Source organism: Globicephala melas, chromosome 19, assembly GCF_963455315.2.
Source record: "Globicephala melas chromosome 19, mGloMel1.2, whole genome shotgun sequence".
In the NCBI taxonomy this organism is placed as follows: domain Eukaryota; kingdom Metazoa; phylum Chordata; class Mammalia; order Artiodactyla; family Delphinidae; genus Globicephala; species Globicephala melas.
The window spans coordinates 33,776,051-33,788,652 of NC_083332.1; the positions used below are offsets into that span (position 1 = coordinate 33,776,051).

General features: G+C 52.6%; 1 protein-coding gene across 1 annotated transcript in view; it reads left to right on the forward strand.

The window, feature by feature from the left end:
* SLC6A2 (solute carrier family 6 member 2) overlaps positions 1-12,309 on the forward strand; it is a 36,651-nt gene extending 24,342 nt beyond the window's left edge. The window contains exons 5-14 of the mRNA XM_030832933.2: positions 1,806-1,940; positions 3,557-3,660; positions 4,906-5,030; positions 5,772-5,884; positions 7,130-7,258; positions 8,217-8,316; positions 9,290-9,390; positions 9,886-10,053; positions 11,579-11,650; positions 12,286-12,309. Coding sequence (XP_030688793.1) covers positions 1,806-1,940; positions 3,557-3,660; positions 4,906-5,030; positions 5,772-5,884; positions 7,130-7,258; positions 8,217-8,316; positions 9,290-9,390; positions 9,886-10,053; positions 11,579-11,650; positions 12,286-12,309 — 1,071 coding nt within the window. The remainder of the gene's footprint in view (positions 1-1,805; positions 1,941-3,556; positions 3,661-4,905; positions 5,031-5,771; positions 5,885-7,129; positions 7,259-8,216; positions 8,317-9,289; positions 9,391-9,885; positions 10,054-11,578; positions 11,651-12,285) is intronic.
* Positions 12,310-12,602: the final 293 nt, after the last annotated feature.

The window sequence follows — 12,602 nt, forward strand, 5'->3', positions numbered from 1 at the left end:
GCAAAGTCACCTTTGGAGGAGGAGGACTCACGCCCTCCCCTGAGGAGTGTAATGACGAGTGGGGCAGGAGTGTTGCCCTAGGAAGCCCCCCGCAGATGGAAACTTGCCGCCTGAAGTCCCTGCCCACATTTTGCCTCCAGAGCAGGCGAGGACCCCTGCAGTCCATAGGGAGGGGCTTTCTAGAATAAGGAACTTCATGCAGGACATTGCAGTGTCCTGTCTTTCATTGTTTTTATACTCTGGCTCATGAGAAAACCAAGAGCATTGCTTATTTCTTCCCAGACTACGTCTGGAACAGGACACGGATCTTTTCTTAGCAGGCTGCCAAAGCCACAGAGCTGGCCTGAAATGAATTGCAAGTGTTCAAACTTCCTGTCTTGGCCGGTGAAGGCTCTGTTCTTGGGAAGATGGCTCCACAGCCGGCACTGGGATACTGGGGGGCGAGGTACAGTCTGAATCAGGGAAAGGGGTTACCGCAGACCACACACTCTGTGACCCTGGCCCACCGACCACCGCAGGGTAGAGGGCGGAGGCCAGTCAGCCCCCAGGGCCTCGGGCAAGTGTGCACACAGTGCTGCTTGCCGCCCTGGAGTCCTGTCTGCCCACCCCTCACTCATAGGTGTTGGCTGAACCAGCACTTAGAAACTACAAGCCTGTACCAAACGCCTAAGTGTTGAACTGGAAGGTTCTCCAAAGCCATGTGCTCCAGCCTGCTTGTACAGATGGGGAAGCTGAGGCCGAGAGAGGGACAGGGTTTCACAGCCGTCTTGGCAGAGCCAGGACTTGCACGTGGGTCTCAAACATGCAGTAGCGTGAGTGATTAAGAACACAGCTTTGTGTTGGTTGATGAGTTGGAGTCCCGGCACCATCATTCACTAATGGGTGACCTCGGGATGAATGAGGCTCCCTAAGCTTCAGTGTCCTCACCCCGCAAAATGAGGGCAGTTCCTGATCCTGCCCGCCTCCAGGGCAGCTGGGAGGATGGGGTGAGAGGTCCTCGCTGCTGGGCTAGCAGATGGAAATTGCTCAATAAATGATCCTCACCTGGCTTTGTCCCCTGCATCCACCTGAGGGAGCCTTTAAAGCATGGAGTGCAAGCCCCATCCCAGACCAATTAAATCAGAAACTCCAAAAATGGAGTCTGAACTTGGACATTTTTGTCTGTAACTTCCCCCAGAGTCGTCTAATATATAGTCAGGGGTGAGAAGGAACAGCGAGGAAGCCTACGCAGCCTTCTCCTCTCCCCACCTCTCTTCTCTGTTTCTTCATCGTGGGCAGGGTGGGCTGGTGGCTCTTTTCAGTCTGGGGACAGTATTTTCCCTTATGGGTTTCTGGATGAGGCAGTTTGTCTTTGCCCTAAATCCATCCCCAAATAAAGAGCAGCCAGGGATTCTGCTTTCTGCCCAGCCACGTCCCTCCCTGGGTGGTGAGCTTAGGAGGACACGCTTGAATGAAGGTAAACGAGAGGGGGAGAGAAGGGAGGAAGGAGGGCGTAAAGGTGAGGGTGCTAGTTAGTGCAGGAAGCTGGTAGAGCAGGAGGCGCTGGGCACCGAGAGAGTCTGCGTCCTCACTGCCTTGGCTTCCTTGGCAGCGGTGCCCCCAGGGTGCTGACTTTCTCATTGGGTGCAGCCTTGGTCTGTCCGCTCTGTCCTGGTGTGCCCCAGGCCTGGCCTAGAGGTGGAGCTTTTAGCACGCGCACGGTGTGAAGGAACGTGTGGGGAGGGTGTGACTGGCTCGCCCCCCGCCAGCCCCCCACCCCGCTGGCAGCAGAGTCGGGCCCTCACTGCGACCTTGCCCACCGCCAGGTGGTGTGGATCACGGCCACGCTGCCTTACCTCGTGCTGTTTGTACTCCTGGTCCACGGCATCACACTGCCCGGCGCTTCCAATGGCATCAACGCCTACCTGCACATCGACTTCTACCGTCTGAAAGAGGCCACGGTCAGTGCCCAGTGACCACCCACCCTTGGGCCAGGGTTGGGGAGGGTTCTCGGTACAGGCAGTGAAAGAAAATCTGGTCCCAGCTCTGCGTAGCCTGGGATGGATCCTTCCCACTCTGGGCTGCAGCTTCTCTACCTGACCAAGGCCAATTTGATTTGCACCTGACAGTCTCCGTGAGCCTGTCCAGCTCTGATGGCTCGGGATCTGTGGTTCTGTTGAGTGGCCTTTGCAGACCCCTCCTTTCAAGGAAAGCAATACCCTGTCCTGGGTTCTTACCTCTGCCCTGTGCCGTGGCCCCAGCCTCACCCCAGCCACCCTAGCCCTATTTCTACTCTGGTCTCCAACTCTGGCCTCTGGTACCCCTCCAGCTCACTGTCCTGCCCAGAGGCAGCGATTACAATGAAGGTGGGGTGACTTTGGAGTGGAGTCCAAAATAGCACGGTGAGGCTGGGAACAGGGACAATCTTAGAGGTTCCTAGTGCCTTGAGCATCTTCAAATCACAGCTGAGATTATTTCCGACCTCCTCCCTCGCGTCTGCCTCAGTGACCACACCTCAATATTTCCCCTCATAATCCCCAAAGACTTCTCCACACTCTACTTGAACCCATAATAATCCTGGCAGGCAAGATCAACATAGGATTAGGACGGATGCCTCCCAGTACACACCTCCCATTGTCCTAGCACAACTCTGGGTTACAGCCCAGTAACCAAGAGAAAACCCTACTTCCTTAGTAACTGTCAGAAAAATAACAGAGCGTAAGACATGAAACAGCCTTGTAAATTGTGAAGCAAGTCAGAGTTCTATCTGTTCTGCATTGTTTAAATATCCTAAGTCTTTCTGGACAGTAGAAACTCAGCCTGAGTGCCGTCTCAGGGAGCAGATATATCTTCCTCCGTCAGATTGCTTCTCTCATTACACCCTTTGCTTACAAAGCAGGGGAAGTCTAGAATAGCACGAGTGGGGAGATGACAGAAGTCTCACAAATCCGAATTGTGGCTTAGTCCTGGTGAGCTAGGTAAAATTATCCCCACTGTACAGATGAGGAAACTGAGATATAGACAGTGAAATTGACCAGGGCAAGACCATGAGGCTGAGAGGTTGGAGAGGAGCTCAGATCTCCGGGCTTCCAGCCATGCAGTTTCATCATCCAAAAGATGAAGGAAGTAGACCCGACTGGCCACCAAGGAGTCACCACTGTCTATGGGTTGGTAGAAGCTACTAGGAATCATTACCCCTTTCTGAAGATGTTGTCTCCATAACCGCTGAGATAGTCATAACCCTTTGCCCTTGCCCTATCCACATTCTAGTCTAGAACATTTTGTTTATTAACTTTCTTTGAAAATCAGGATGTCAGATTGAGCCAGTGAGTTCCTCTGGGGTGAACTCACTCACGACCACCCAAGGCTGGGAGATGCTAGAGAGACCCCAGCCTCTCTCCACAGTGATTTTGTACAGGCTGCTGGAGAGCAGGAGTTGCATGGCTGCCCATCTCTAGTTCAGACCTCATTTCCTCAGGTCTTAGGGCATCCCTGGGACTTCCCAGCCCTTCTGGAGCAGTGAGGTAGTCCAATTCTGTGGAAACAGAGGGTGATGGCCTTTATCTGCCCATTTCAGGTATGGATTGATGCTGCAACTCAGATATTTTTTTCCTTGGGCGCTGGATTTGGTGTCTTGATTGCATTTGCTAGTTACAACAAATTTGACAACAACTGCTATAGGTAAGATCCTTCCTGGGGCTCTGGAAAGCTCTAAATCCTGGGAATCAACCCTTGCAGGGATGGGAGAGAGGGCTCTGGTCTGGGACAAGTCAAATTTTCTGCTTGGGTTTCTTTCCCCGGGAAATGAAGCAGAGTAGACCATCCTGGATGTTCTGTGAACTCCAACATGGCCTATGGGGGTCCTGATGAACATATGTCAGTTCAGGACACCTCCCAGATAGACGCAGGGTGAGGAGCTGGCAAAGTCGAGGCCACTAACACTGGGATATCATGAGGGTGGGTAGCTGGGACAGAGGGGCACTGTGTGGCTTTCAGAGCAGCCAGCACTGCCTGTCTGTCCATCTGATGCCCAGGCAGACAAGGTTGGAATATCCAAGCTGGTTGCTTGAGGGGTGAGGGCCTAGCAGGGTCAGAGCTTAAGACCACACAGCAGAACGAGAAGTCTGCTCAGTGCCGTAGAGTCAGAAGACCGTGCTCTAGATCACCTGGTCCTGTAAGCATTTAATGCTGCCTCCTGCAGCCCCAGTGCTGTGAGGGCTTCAGACATGGGCACAGATGGGGCTGCTTCCATCCCTCTCTATCAAAGGCTTAAGACAGAATCATAACCTCCCTGGTACAAGACAGAGTAGGATGAATGCATACCAGTGGGACAGGCTTTAGGGAGGCTAAGGAAATGGGGTGATCAGCCATCTGATGGGGGGTCAGCAAGAGCACAGAAGTGCATTTGAGGTGAGCCTTGGAAGATAGTTAGGGTTGGGATAGGCAGACACGGAGTGAGTGGACAACTTACAGCATGAGCAAAGCCAGGGGAGGTGGTGTGTTTGTGAACCGGCAAGTTGACTGGTTTGCTCAGAGAGTACGTGTTGGGGAGTCATGGGAAATAAGCCTGGAAAGAAGTTTGGGTCATCTCAGCAAAGCTCTTGAATGCCTGGGTGAAAAGTTGGGAGGCACTGGGGAGCCACAGAAAGTTTGTTGAGGAAGGAGGCTGGTGCCTCGATTTCCCAGCAAGAGTTTGATATCAGCCTCTGGTGTTAAAGTGTTTCATCCAGAAGCTGCTGACCTATTTCCTGCACCTACAGGTTCTGACCCTGTGATGGTGGGGTGCTGGGGGCCCATGTGGCAGCAGGGACGCTGAAGAGAGGGTTGGCATTTGAAGCCGTGGATTCCATAGATGATCCAGGAGTCCATAAGCGGGGTTGGGGAGAGTCAGACCACTTGAACTAACGGTGCTTTCTTTTCTCTCAGGGATGCCCTGCTCACCAGCACCATCAACTGTGTCACCAGCTTCATCTCTGGGTTCGCCATCTTCTCCATCCTTGGTTACATGGCCCATGAACACAAGGTCAACATTGAGGATGTTGCCACTGAAGGTGGGTGGGCAGACTCGCCCACTGAGGAGGCGGGGGCTGCAAAACTCACCTCTTTCTTAGCAGTTCTCCTGTGGCTGTGGGACTGAGAGGACTGGACACGGAGCTTTCCCAGCTGCCCACTTTCTTTGAGGCCATCAGTAGGAAGTCCAGGCAGAATCATCTTCTGAGTCAGGCCAGACCAGATAGATTTGGGAGCACTGACTCTGTACCAGCCCCTGTGCTAAGCACTTGATGTATCTTGGGTTAGTTCTTGCAGTGTTACTAGGCAAGTGTTAATAGACCCACTTTAAAGATCAGAAAGCTGAGACTCAGGCGATTGAAGTTGTTCAACCAGCTCGTGTCCTTCCCCGCTGCTTCTCATATTCTTATGGCCACAAACAGGCCAAGACTTGGGGAGGGGCTGCCTCTGATGGACTCTGAAAATCACAGAGTTTTGAGAGTAAGAGGATCCCTCATGGGGTGCCAGAGGTGGGGTTTGAGGCCCATTGCCTGTAGCTGTCCAGGAGAGGCACTGCCCTCTGGCTTGGCTCTTTGAGGTCAACCTCCTTGGTGCATAGGTGAACTCAGGCTGAAGCTGGTTTCATCAGTCATCTTTAGACCTTGGTTTGCTCCATCTACACATGACTGCCCAAACATCATGGGGCTGGGCTGGGGCTTTTTGGGCCTCAAAATGCTCTCCTATCATCTGCAGCTCAGACCAACAGTCCCAGCTATTAATGAGGTCCTTGATGTTTCTTACAGGAGCTGGCCTGGTCTTCATCCTGTACCCAGAAGCCATTTCCACCCTATCAGGATCCACGTTCTGGGCTGTCGTGTTCTTCGTCATGCTCCTGGCTCTGGGAATTGACAGCTCAGTGAGTGACCTGGCTGGGGATACCATCCCCCCACAGACACCACTAGACCTGACCCTCCCTCCCCTAAATACACTCACACTACTCAGAGTTCCCCAGCATTCAAGCCCCTGATCAGTAGTTGTTTGCAGAAGACCTTATTTAAATGCAAATGAGGAAATCAGTGCTCACTCAGAAAGGCAAGATTTAGGCCAAAGCCAAGAACCAAGAGAAACCTACTTGACATCATGGAACTCTACCTTAGAAGGGACCTCAGATAAGCCAGCCCAATGCTCTCCTTTTACAGATGGGAAACTGAATTCAGAGAGGGCGTGGCTAGAACTCTTGTTCTCTAACCAACCACTCTTCCCACGGTATTTCATCAGCATCCACTTAGGCTGAGTGAGCGGACAGGAGTCAGGTCCCTGTTGATAAGGGGGAGACAGGAGTTATCACTTCACCCTCTCCCACATGGTTTCTGAGTTCTGAGGTTGGTTGAGAACAGGGCAGAAGTAGGGTGAGAGGATGGGGAGAAGGGAGGATCTGCTGATTTCTCTAGAGAAGCAAGGCAGCCTCCAGGGTTCATGAGTCCAGGGCTGCGAGAGGTCCAGGGGAGCCGGGAGGCCTGAGACCGGGGTTCAGAGAGTCCCTCACTCCTGTGTTGACTGAAAAAAAATGCACAACCTGGGACTTCCCCGGTGGTCCAGTGGTTAAGACTCCGAGCTTCCACTGCAGGGGGCACGGGTTCACTCCCTGGTTCGGGAGCTAACAATCCCGCATGCTCGTGGTGCGGCCAAAAAAAAAAAAAGTGCACAACCTAAAAGTTGAGAATTATGTTTCAGTTGGCAGACTTCCTGGGGACTTCAAGCCTGGGAGGCAGGCTCTCAGATCGCTCTGAGGGACTGCTCTGAAGAGGTCAGGGAGGAGCCAGGATATGTAGGAGTTTTTGCAACAAAGACCAGGTGGTCAGAGCATCAAAAGATTACTGTTAATTAAACAAAACCAGACATCTAAAGTTAATGAATTTAGCGCTTTTCTATATATGGGAAGATGCAAGAGTCTGGGCTCATTGAAATCATTCCTTTGATATGCACCAGATCTACGTAGAGCCAGTATCCTTTCTTTCCCATCCTGAGTCCCCTCAGGTGCACCTTTGCGGGGGCAGCAGTAGTGGCTGATGGCTTGATGGCTGCAGCATCCTTTGTTTGCTGATATGTTGGACAACATTTTTCATTCACCTCTGTATCCCACCTGCCTGGTTCCCTTCAGATGGGAGGCATGGAGGCGGTCATCACGGGCCTGGCCGACGACTTCCAGGTCCTGAAACGACACCGGAAACTCTTCACATTTGGTGTCTCCTTTGGAACCTTCCTTCTGGCCCTGTTTTGCATAACCAAGGTGAGGGGGGGCTGGGCTCTGGGTCACCTGGGGCTTCTGAGGCTGCATTTCAATCCAGCCAGATATTCCCAGACTTGAAGCTGGGAGGTAGGGCTAGGGTGAGCTCAGGGGAACCATGGCAGCGCCTGGTATCCTGAACTCCGTGGCCCAGTCCCTTAGGGTTACACCCCATTGTTATCTGTCCCTTCTGAGCCTGAGGATATCCAGACAAATCTTTCAACTGCTTGTTGGTTTGGGGGGACAGCAAAAGTCCATTTTAAACTGCCAACTGAAGGAAGTGCACAACCTGAAAGCTGAGAATTATGTTTTGTTCGGTGGACAAAACTGAGGACTTAAGCCTGGGACACAGCATCTCAGATAGCTCTGAGCGACTGCTCCAGAGAGGTAAGGGAGGATCCAGGATACATGAGTTTTTGCAACAAAGACCAGGTAGTTGTTACATCAAAAGATTACTGTTGACTAAAGAAAACCAGACGTCTCAAGTTAAGGAATCTCATGCTTTTCCATGTATGGGAAGATGCAAGAGTTTGGGCTCACTGAAATCATTCCTTTGATATGGACCTCAGCTATCTAGGGCCAGTATCCGAGCTTTTTGCTGACTGCTAGATGGCGGGCATCCTGTTTCTATCCTGAATTCCCTCAGAGCTCACCTTCAGAGGGGTGGCTATAATGTGATGGCTGCAACATCTTTTGTTTACTGACGTGGCAGGCAACATTTTTTTTTTCATTGATAAAATCCATCTTGCTTTTTACTGGCTGAAGTCCCCACCCTCAGACCCAGTGAATATACAGAATACGTAGCAGCAACACAGTAGCACCAGAAACCCCATTACCTGTGTTGGGGGTGGGTGTGGGTTCTGAGTGAGCAGGACAGGGGACAGCTCAATTTTGATGGATGTAACAGTTGATAGCCATTTCTATCCATCATGGCCTCAGGCTTTCTCTGTCCATGCCCCAGGGTGGAATATACGTGCTGACCCTGCTGGACACGTTTGCGGCGGGAACCTCCATTCTGTTTGCTGTGCTCATGGAGGCCATAGGCGTCTCCTGGTTTTATGGTACGTGCTGGGTCCTGAGCGTGTGGAAAAGCCTCGGGCCCCATGTGCTTCTGGAGCCTTTTCACCTGGAGGTGCAAAGGGGCTTTCCATTTCCAGGGCAGTCACTGGCTGATCCCAGAGTTGAGCAAGTTGCTTATTGGGCACAGCTCTTCCAGCCCTCAGCTCATCTTTGCATGAGCTCCCTTTAAAAGTAGGAGGCAAGGGCCCCAAAGGCATCAGTGTCAGCTGTTAGAGAGGAACTCAGAGGAAGATGCTGCTCCTCAAGCCATGTAATTCACTCTAGAGTAGGGTTGCCAGGTTTAGCAAATCTGGGATACGACACATCCAGTTAAACTTGAATTTCAGATAATGAATCTTTTTTTTAGTATATGTCCCAAATATTGCATGAAATTATTTAAACTAAAATGACTTTTGTTGTCTCTCCGAAATTCAAATGTAACTGAGTGTCCTCTATCTTCTCTGGCAACCTTATTCCAGAGCTGAATGGGGAGAACATGGTAGAAAGTGATATGTGTTGTCATTGTTCATTTTTCCCCATGTGTCACTCACTCTTTTCTACTCATTGGAAAGAGTCTGGTCTCTTCTACCAGATTAAAGTCGGGGAAAGCTCTATATACACAGCCATCATTGTTTTAAGAGGGAGGGAGCGGGAGGAAAGAGCTGGGCTTTGGAGTCAGGCCACCCTGGCTGTGTAACCAGGGCCAAGTCCCCTCCCCTCCCCGAGCCCTGGTTTTCCCTCTGAAAAAGGAATTGGGGCGGCACCTACCAGGGGATGCTACCCCTGAGTGTGTTCTCTCCCCTGTTCTGAACCAGCCAAGTGCCTGTCCCCAGGTCTCCTAAGTGCCAGGGTATCCCTGTCTTAGGAGATACTGTTCTGCTGTCCACCTGGGGACAGACCCTCTTGGGAAGGCAGCAGGGGTGGCCCCAGGCTCTGCAGGGGCCGCTGTGATGGGCCTGCCCTGTGTGTGCGCAGGTGTGGACAGGTTCAGCAACGACATCCAGCAGATGATGGGGTTCAAGCCGGGCCTGTACTGGAGACTCTGCTGGAAGTTTGTCAGCCCTGCGTTCCTCCTGGTGTGTAGTGCGTGGTTGGGCATCCTCGGGTGAGGGGTGCTGTGTGTCTGGGGTGAGGGTGGGGGTGGGGATCTTTGCTTCTAAGGGGAGGAGGTTGGGATGCAGGGCCCTGGTCACGCAGACAGATGCTCAGGATGCTCCGCCCTGTTGATTCCCAGGAGGCTGCACATGAGAGGGGTCGCCAGCCTGGGGCCAGGTCTGGGCCGGGGGCTGTCTGTGCCACCACTCAGTTCCAAGGTCACCTTTCTAGTCTTCTTCTCTTTGTATTGCTCCTGTTTCTTTGTCTCCTTTTTGTTATCCTTCCTTACTTGGATTCTTCCTCCTTTCTCTCTCCATCTCCCTCCTTCCTTATCTTCTCCATTCCTGCATCCATCTCACACGCTGGCCCTCACTTCCCTCTGGTCCCTCTCTGCATCTCTCCCTCTCTCCCGCCTCCTTCCCTCTCTCTCCCCTCTCCCTGTCTCTCTCCCTCTTCCTTCTGTCCCTTCCCCCCAGTTTGTGGTGGTCGTGAGCATCATCAATTTCAAGCCGCTCACCTACGATGACTACATCTTCCCACTCTGGGCCAACTGGGTCGGGTGGGGCATCGCGGGCTCCTCCATGGTCCTGGTGCCTGCCTACGTCGTCTACAAGTTCCTCAGCACGCGGGGCTCCCTTCGCGAGGTGAGCTCTGGGCCGAGCCTGGGGGAGGGTGGGGGACAGCACGGGAGGGGGCATCCCGAGTCATTCCCGCTGGGGTGAGAGAGGGAGACAGAAGGACACGGAATCTAGAGTCAGACGGACCTGCCACGTTGGCCACGTTATTTACCCCCAAGCCTCAGGTTCCACATTTGTAACCTGGGGTAATCATACAGACCTTGAAAGGTGAAAGGAAGTGCTTAGCGCAGGGCCTGGCACACGGTAGATGGTCACCACGCGGCACCTGCTATCGTGTTGAACGTCATATGCACCGTGTGCTCCCACTCTGTTCCTACTGTTGTTTATGTGAGGAGCTCAGCCCTCCAGTCCCCTAAAGAGCAGTTAATCTGCATTAACTGTGCCCACTCCCGTGTCCCACCTCCTAAGGTTTGTCATGTCCCCAGATGTCCCCCACTCTCCCCATCCAAACTCACCGTGACCTTGTATCTTGGCTTTCACCTGCTTCTATTGTGAACCTGATACCTGATCAGCCTAAACCAGAGACTTCCAAAATACATTTTCTTCTTTGACCTGTGTACATTGCAGGTACATATACGCATGATCTGCGTTTTCATTAAAATTATGTCTTTCCTATAGTTTGGTTGTTAAATGCCCTTTCTTTTATAAATAATGGTGACGGTCATTTCCTCATGCCCTTACTTATAAAGATCTCATCCTTTCATTCCTTTATCCACTCCCTTCACAGATATCTACTGAGAATCTGTACGGGGCAGGCAGTATCCTCAGCTCTAGACACACTCCCCGGAGCTCATGTTCTCATGAGGGGACAGAAAGACACAGGAGGACATAAAGGAGTGAGCTGTACAGGAACTTAGGGCAGAGGGTCCCAGGCAGGGCTGGGACCCCCTCCCCCTGTGACATGTTTCCTGTCCATGAAATCCCAAAGTCCAGGAACCTCTGGGTCACTGGGAGGATCCATGTTCTGTGAGCTCATCCCAGACGTGGAACCAGGACCTGCTTTGAGCTTTTTATTCTCTACACTTTGGGATCCCCCTCTAGTGATCAGACATTGACTCCAGACGCATTCCCTGAGTCCACCCTGTGTCTACAGCCCAAGGAGGCGGCCCCAATCCCCAGGCAGGGCTGAGGTCCCATCACTGAGTTCTCATTGTGCTCTGAACTTGTCCTCTGCAGCACTGACTCCAATCGTGGTTGTAAAACTGCCTGTGTGTGTTTCTGTTCAGTGTCAGCCCCTTCCCTGAGCTGTAAGCTCTCCCAAAGCAAAATGTGTGGGTGACCTTCAGCTCTGGATCCCCAGGGCCTAGGCCAGTGTGTGACTACAGTCATTGACTCAATAAACATTCACTGGATGAATGTCTCAAAGTGAACTAACCAGGGTGGGGAGTGTCTTGTACGAACCTCTCCTGCTGTCCATGTGAGACTTCAGGGCCAAATAGCAGGTGGCCCTGATGTGTGGTGTCCTCTGGGCTGCTGGAAGGGTGTCCCTGGGCCAAGCTGAGGCCTCCTCCCCTTCTCCATCCTTTCACAGAGACTGGCCTATGGCATCACCCCAGAGAACGAGCATCACCTGGTGGCCCAGAGGGACGTCAGGCAGTTCCAAGTAGGTGCAGCTTGGACCATTTTGATGGGGGCCACGGGGCGGGGCCCTACTGCTCCCTGCTGTGCTATCGGAGGCAAGACCACACACCACACTCCAGAAAACCCAGAGCAGCTGTGGGCTATAGCCCCTGGGGGTGTGATGTTACGAACCGGAGGAGAGGGGCCTGTCTTCTGCCTTCTACCAGCTGTCGCCTGCCCCTCCACTCCTTGGTCCTGAGATACCAAATGCCCAGACTTTCCTAAACTCGGTTCTCCCTCTTTGAGTTGTGACCACGGAGTATCCCCAAATTAGGCTGAGGATTTCTTATCTTGAAGGAAGCGCTGTAGGTACATCAATAACGTGTTGACCTGAGTCCTACCCTTTTCCCCTGTAAAATATGGGGGTGGGGGAGCCAGGAGGGTCCCGGTGAGCCCCCCTGCTTCAGACTTACTGTGTGACTTTGTGAAGGCTCCTTTGCCCTTTCTGGGTGCGTGTGACAATTAGGGGATTGGCCTGCGTGTTCTGCGAGTCTTTGAAGGAAACAGCTGTGTTTTCTGCCCCTCCATGTGTCTTACTGCCCTTCTCAGCTGGCCCTTGTCCCTCAGTCCCTGCCTGCCCTGGCCCTGGCCTAACAGCCTTGCCGTCTTCCTCTGCAGTTGGAACACTGGCTGGCCATCTGAATCTGACCCCGAGGAGGAACCCTGCTGCACCAACGTTCAGGTCAAAGGTTTCCTACTACCCCAGACACTGTCTGGGGATTCCTCTCCGACCCCCCTCTTCCTCTTTTCCAAGTTAACAACTGATTTAGTGACCTGGTTTTCGTTCACTTTCTGTTCACCTGGCCTGAGGGCTGTGAGCTTGGATTGGTAAGCCTTGTGGGAGAGGAGGAGAGGAGGGAACAGGAAAAATGACTTCCGTCGAACCTCTTTAGTTTTGAGGAAGTCTCACCCAGTGTGGGAACCGGCCCAAGCTG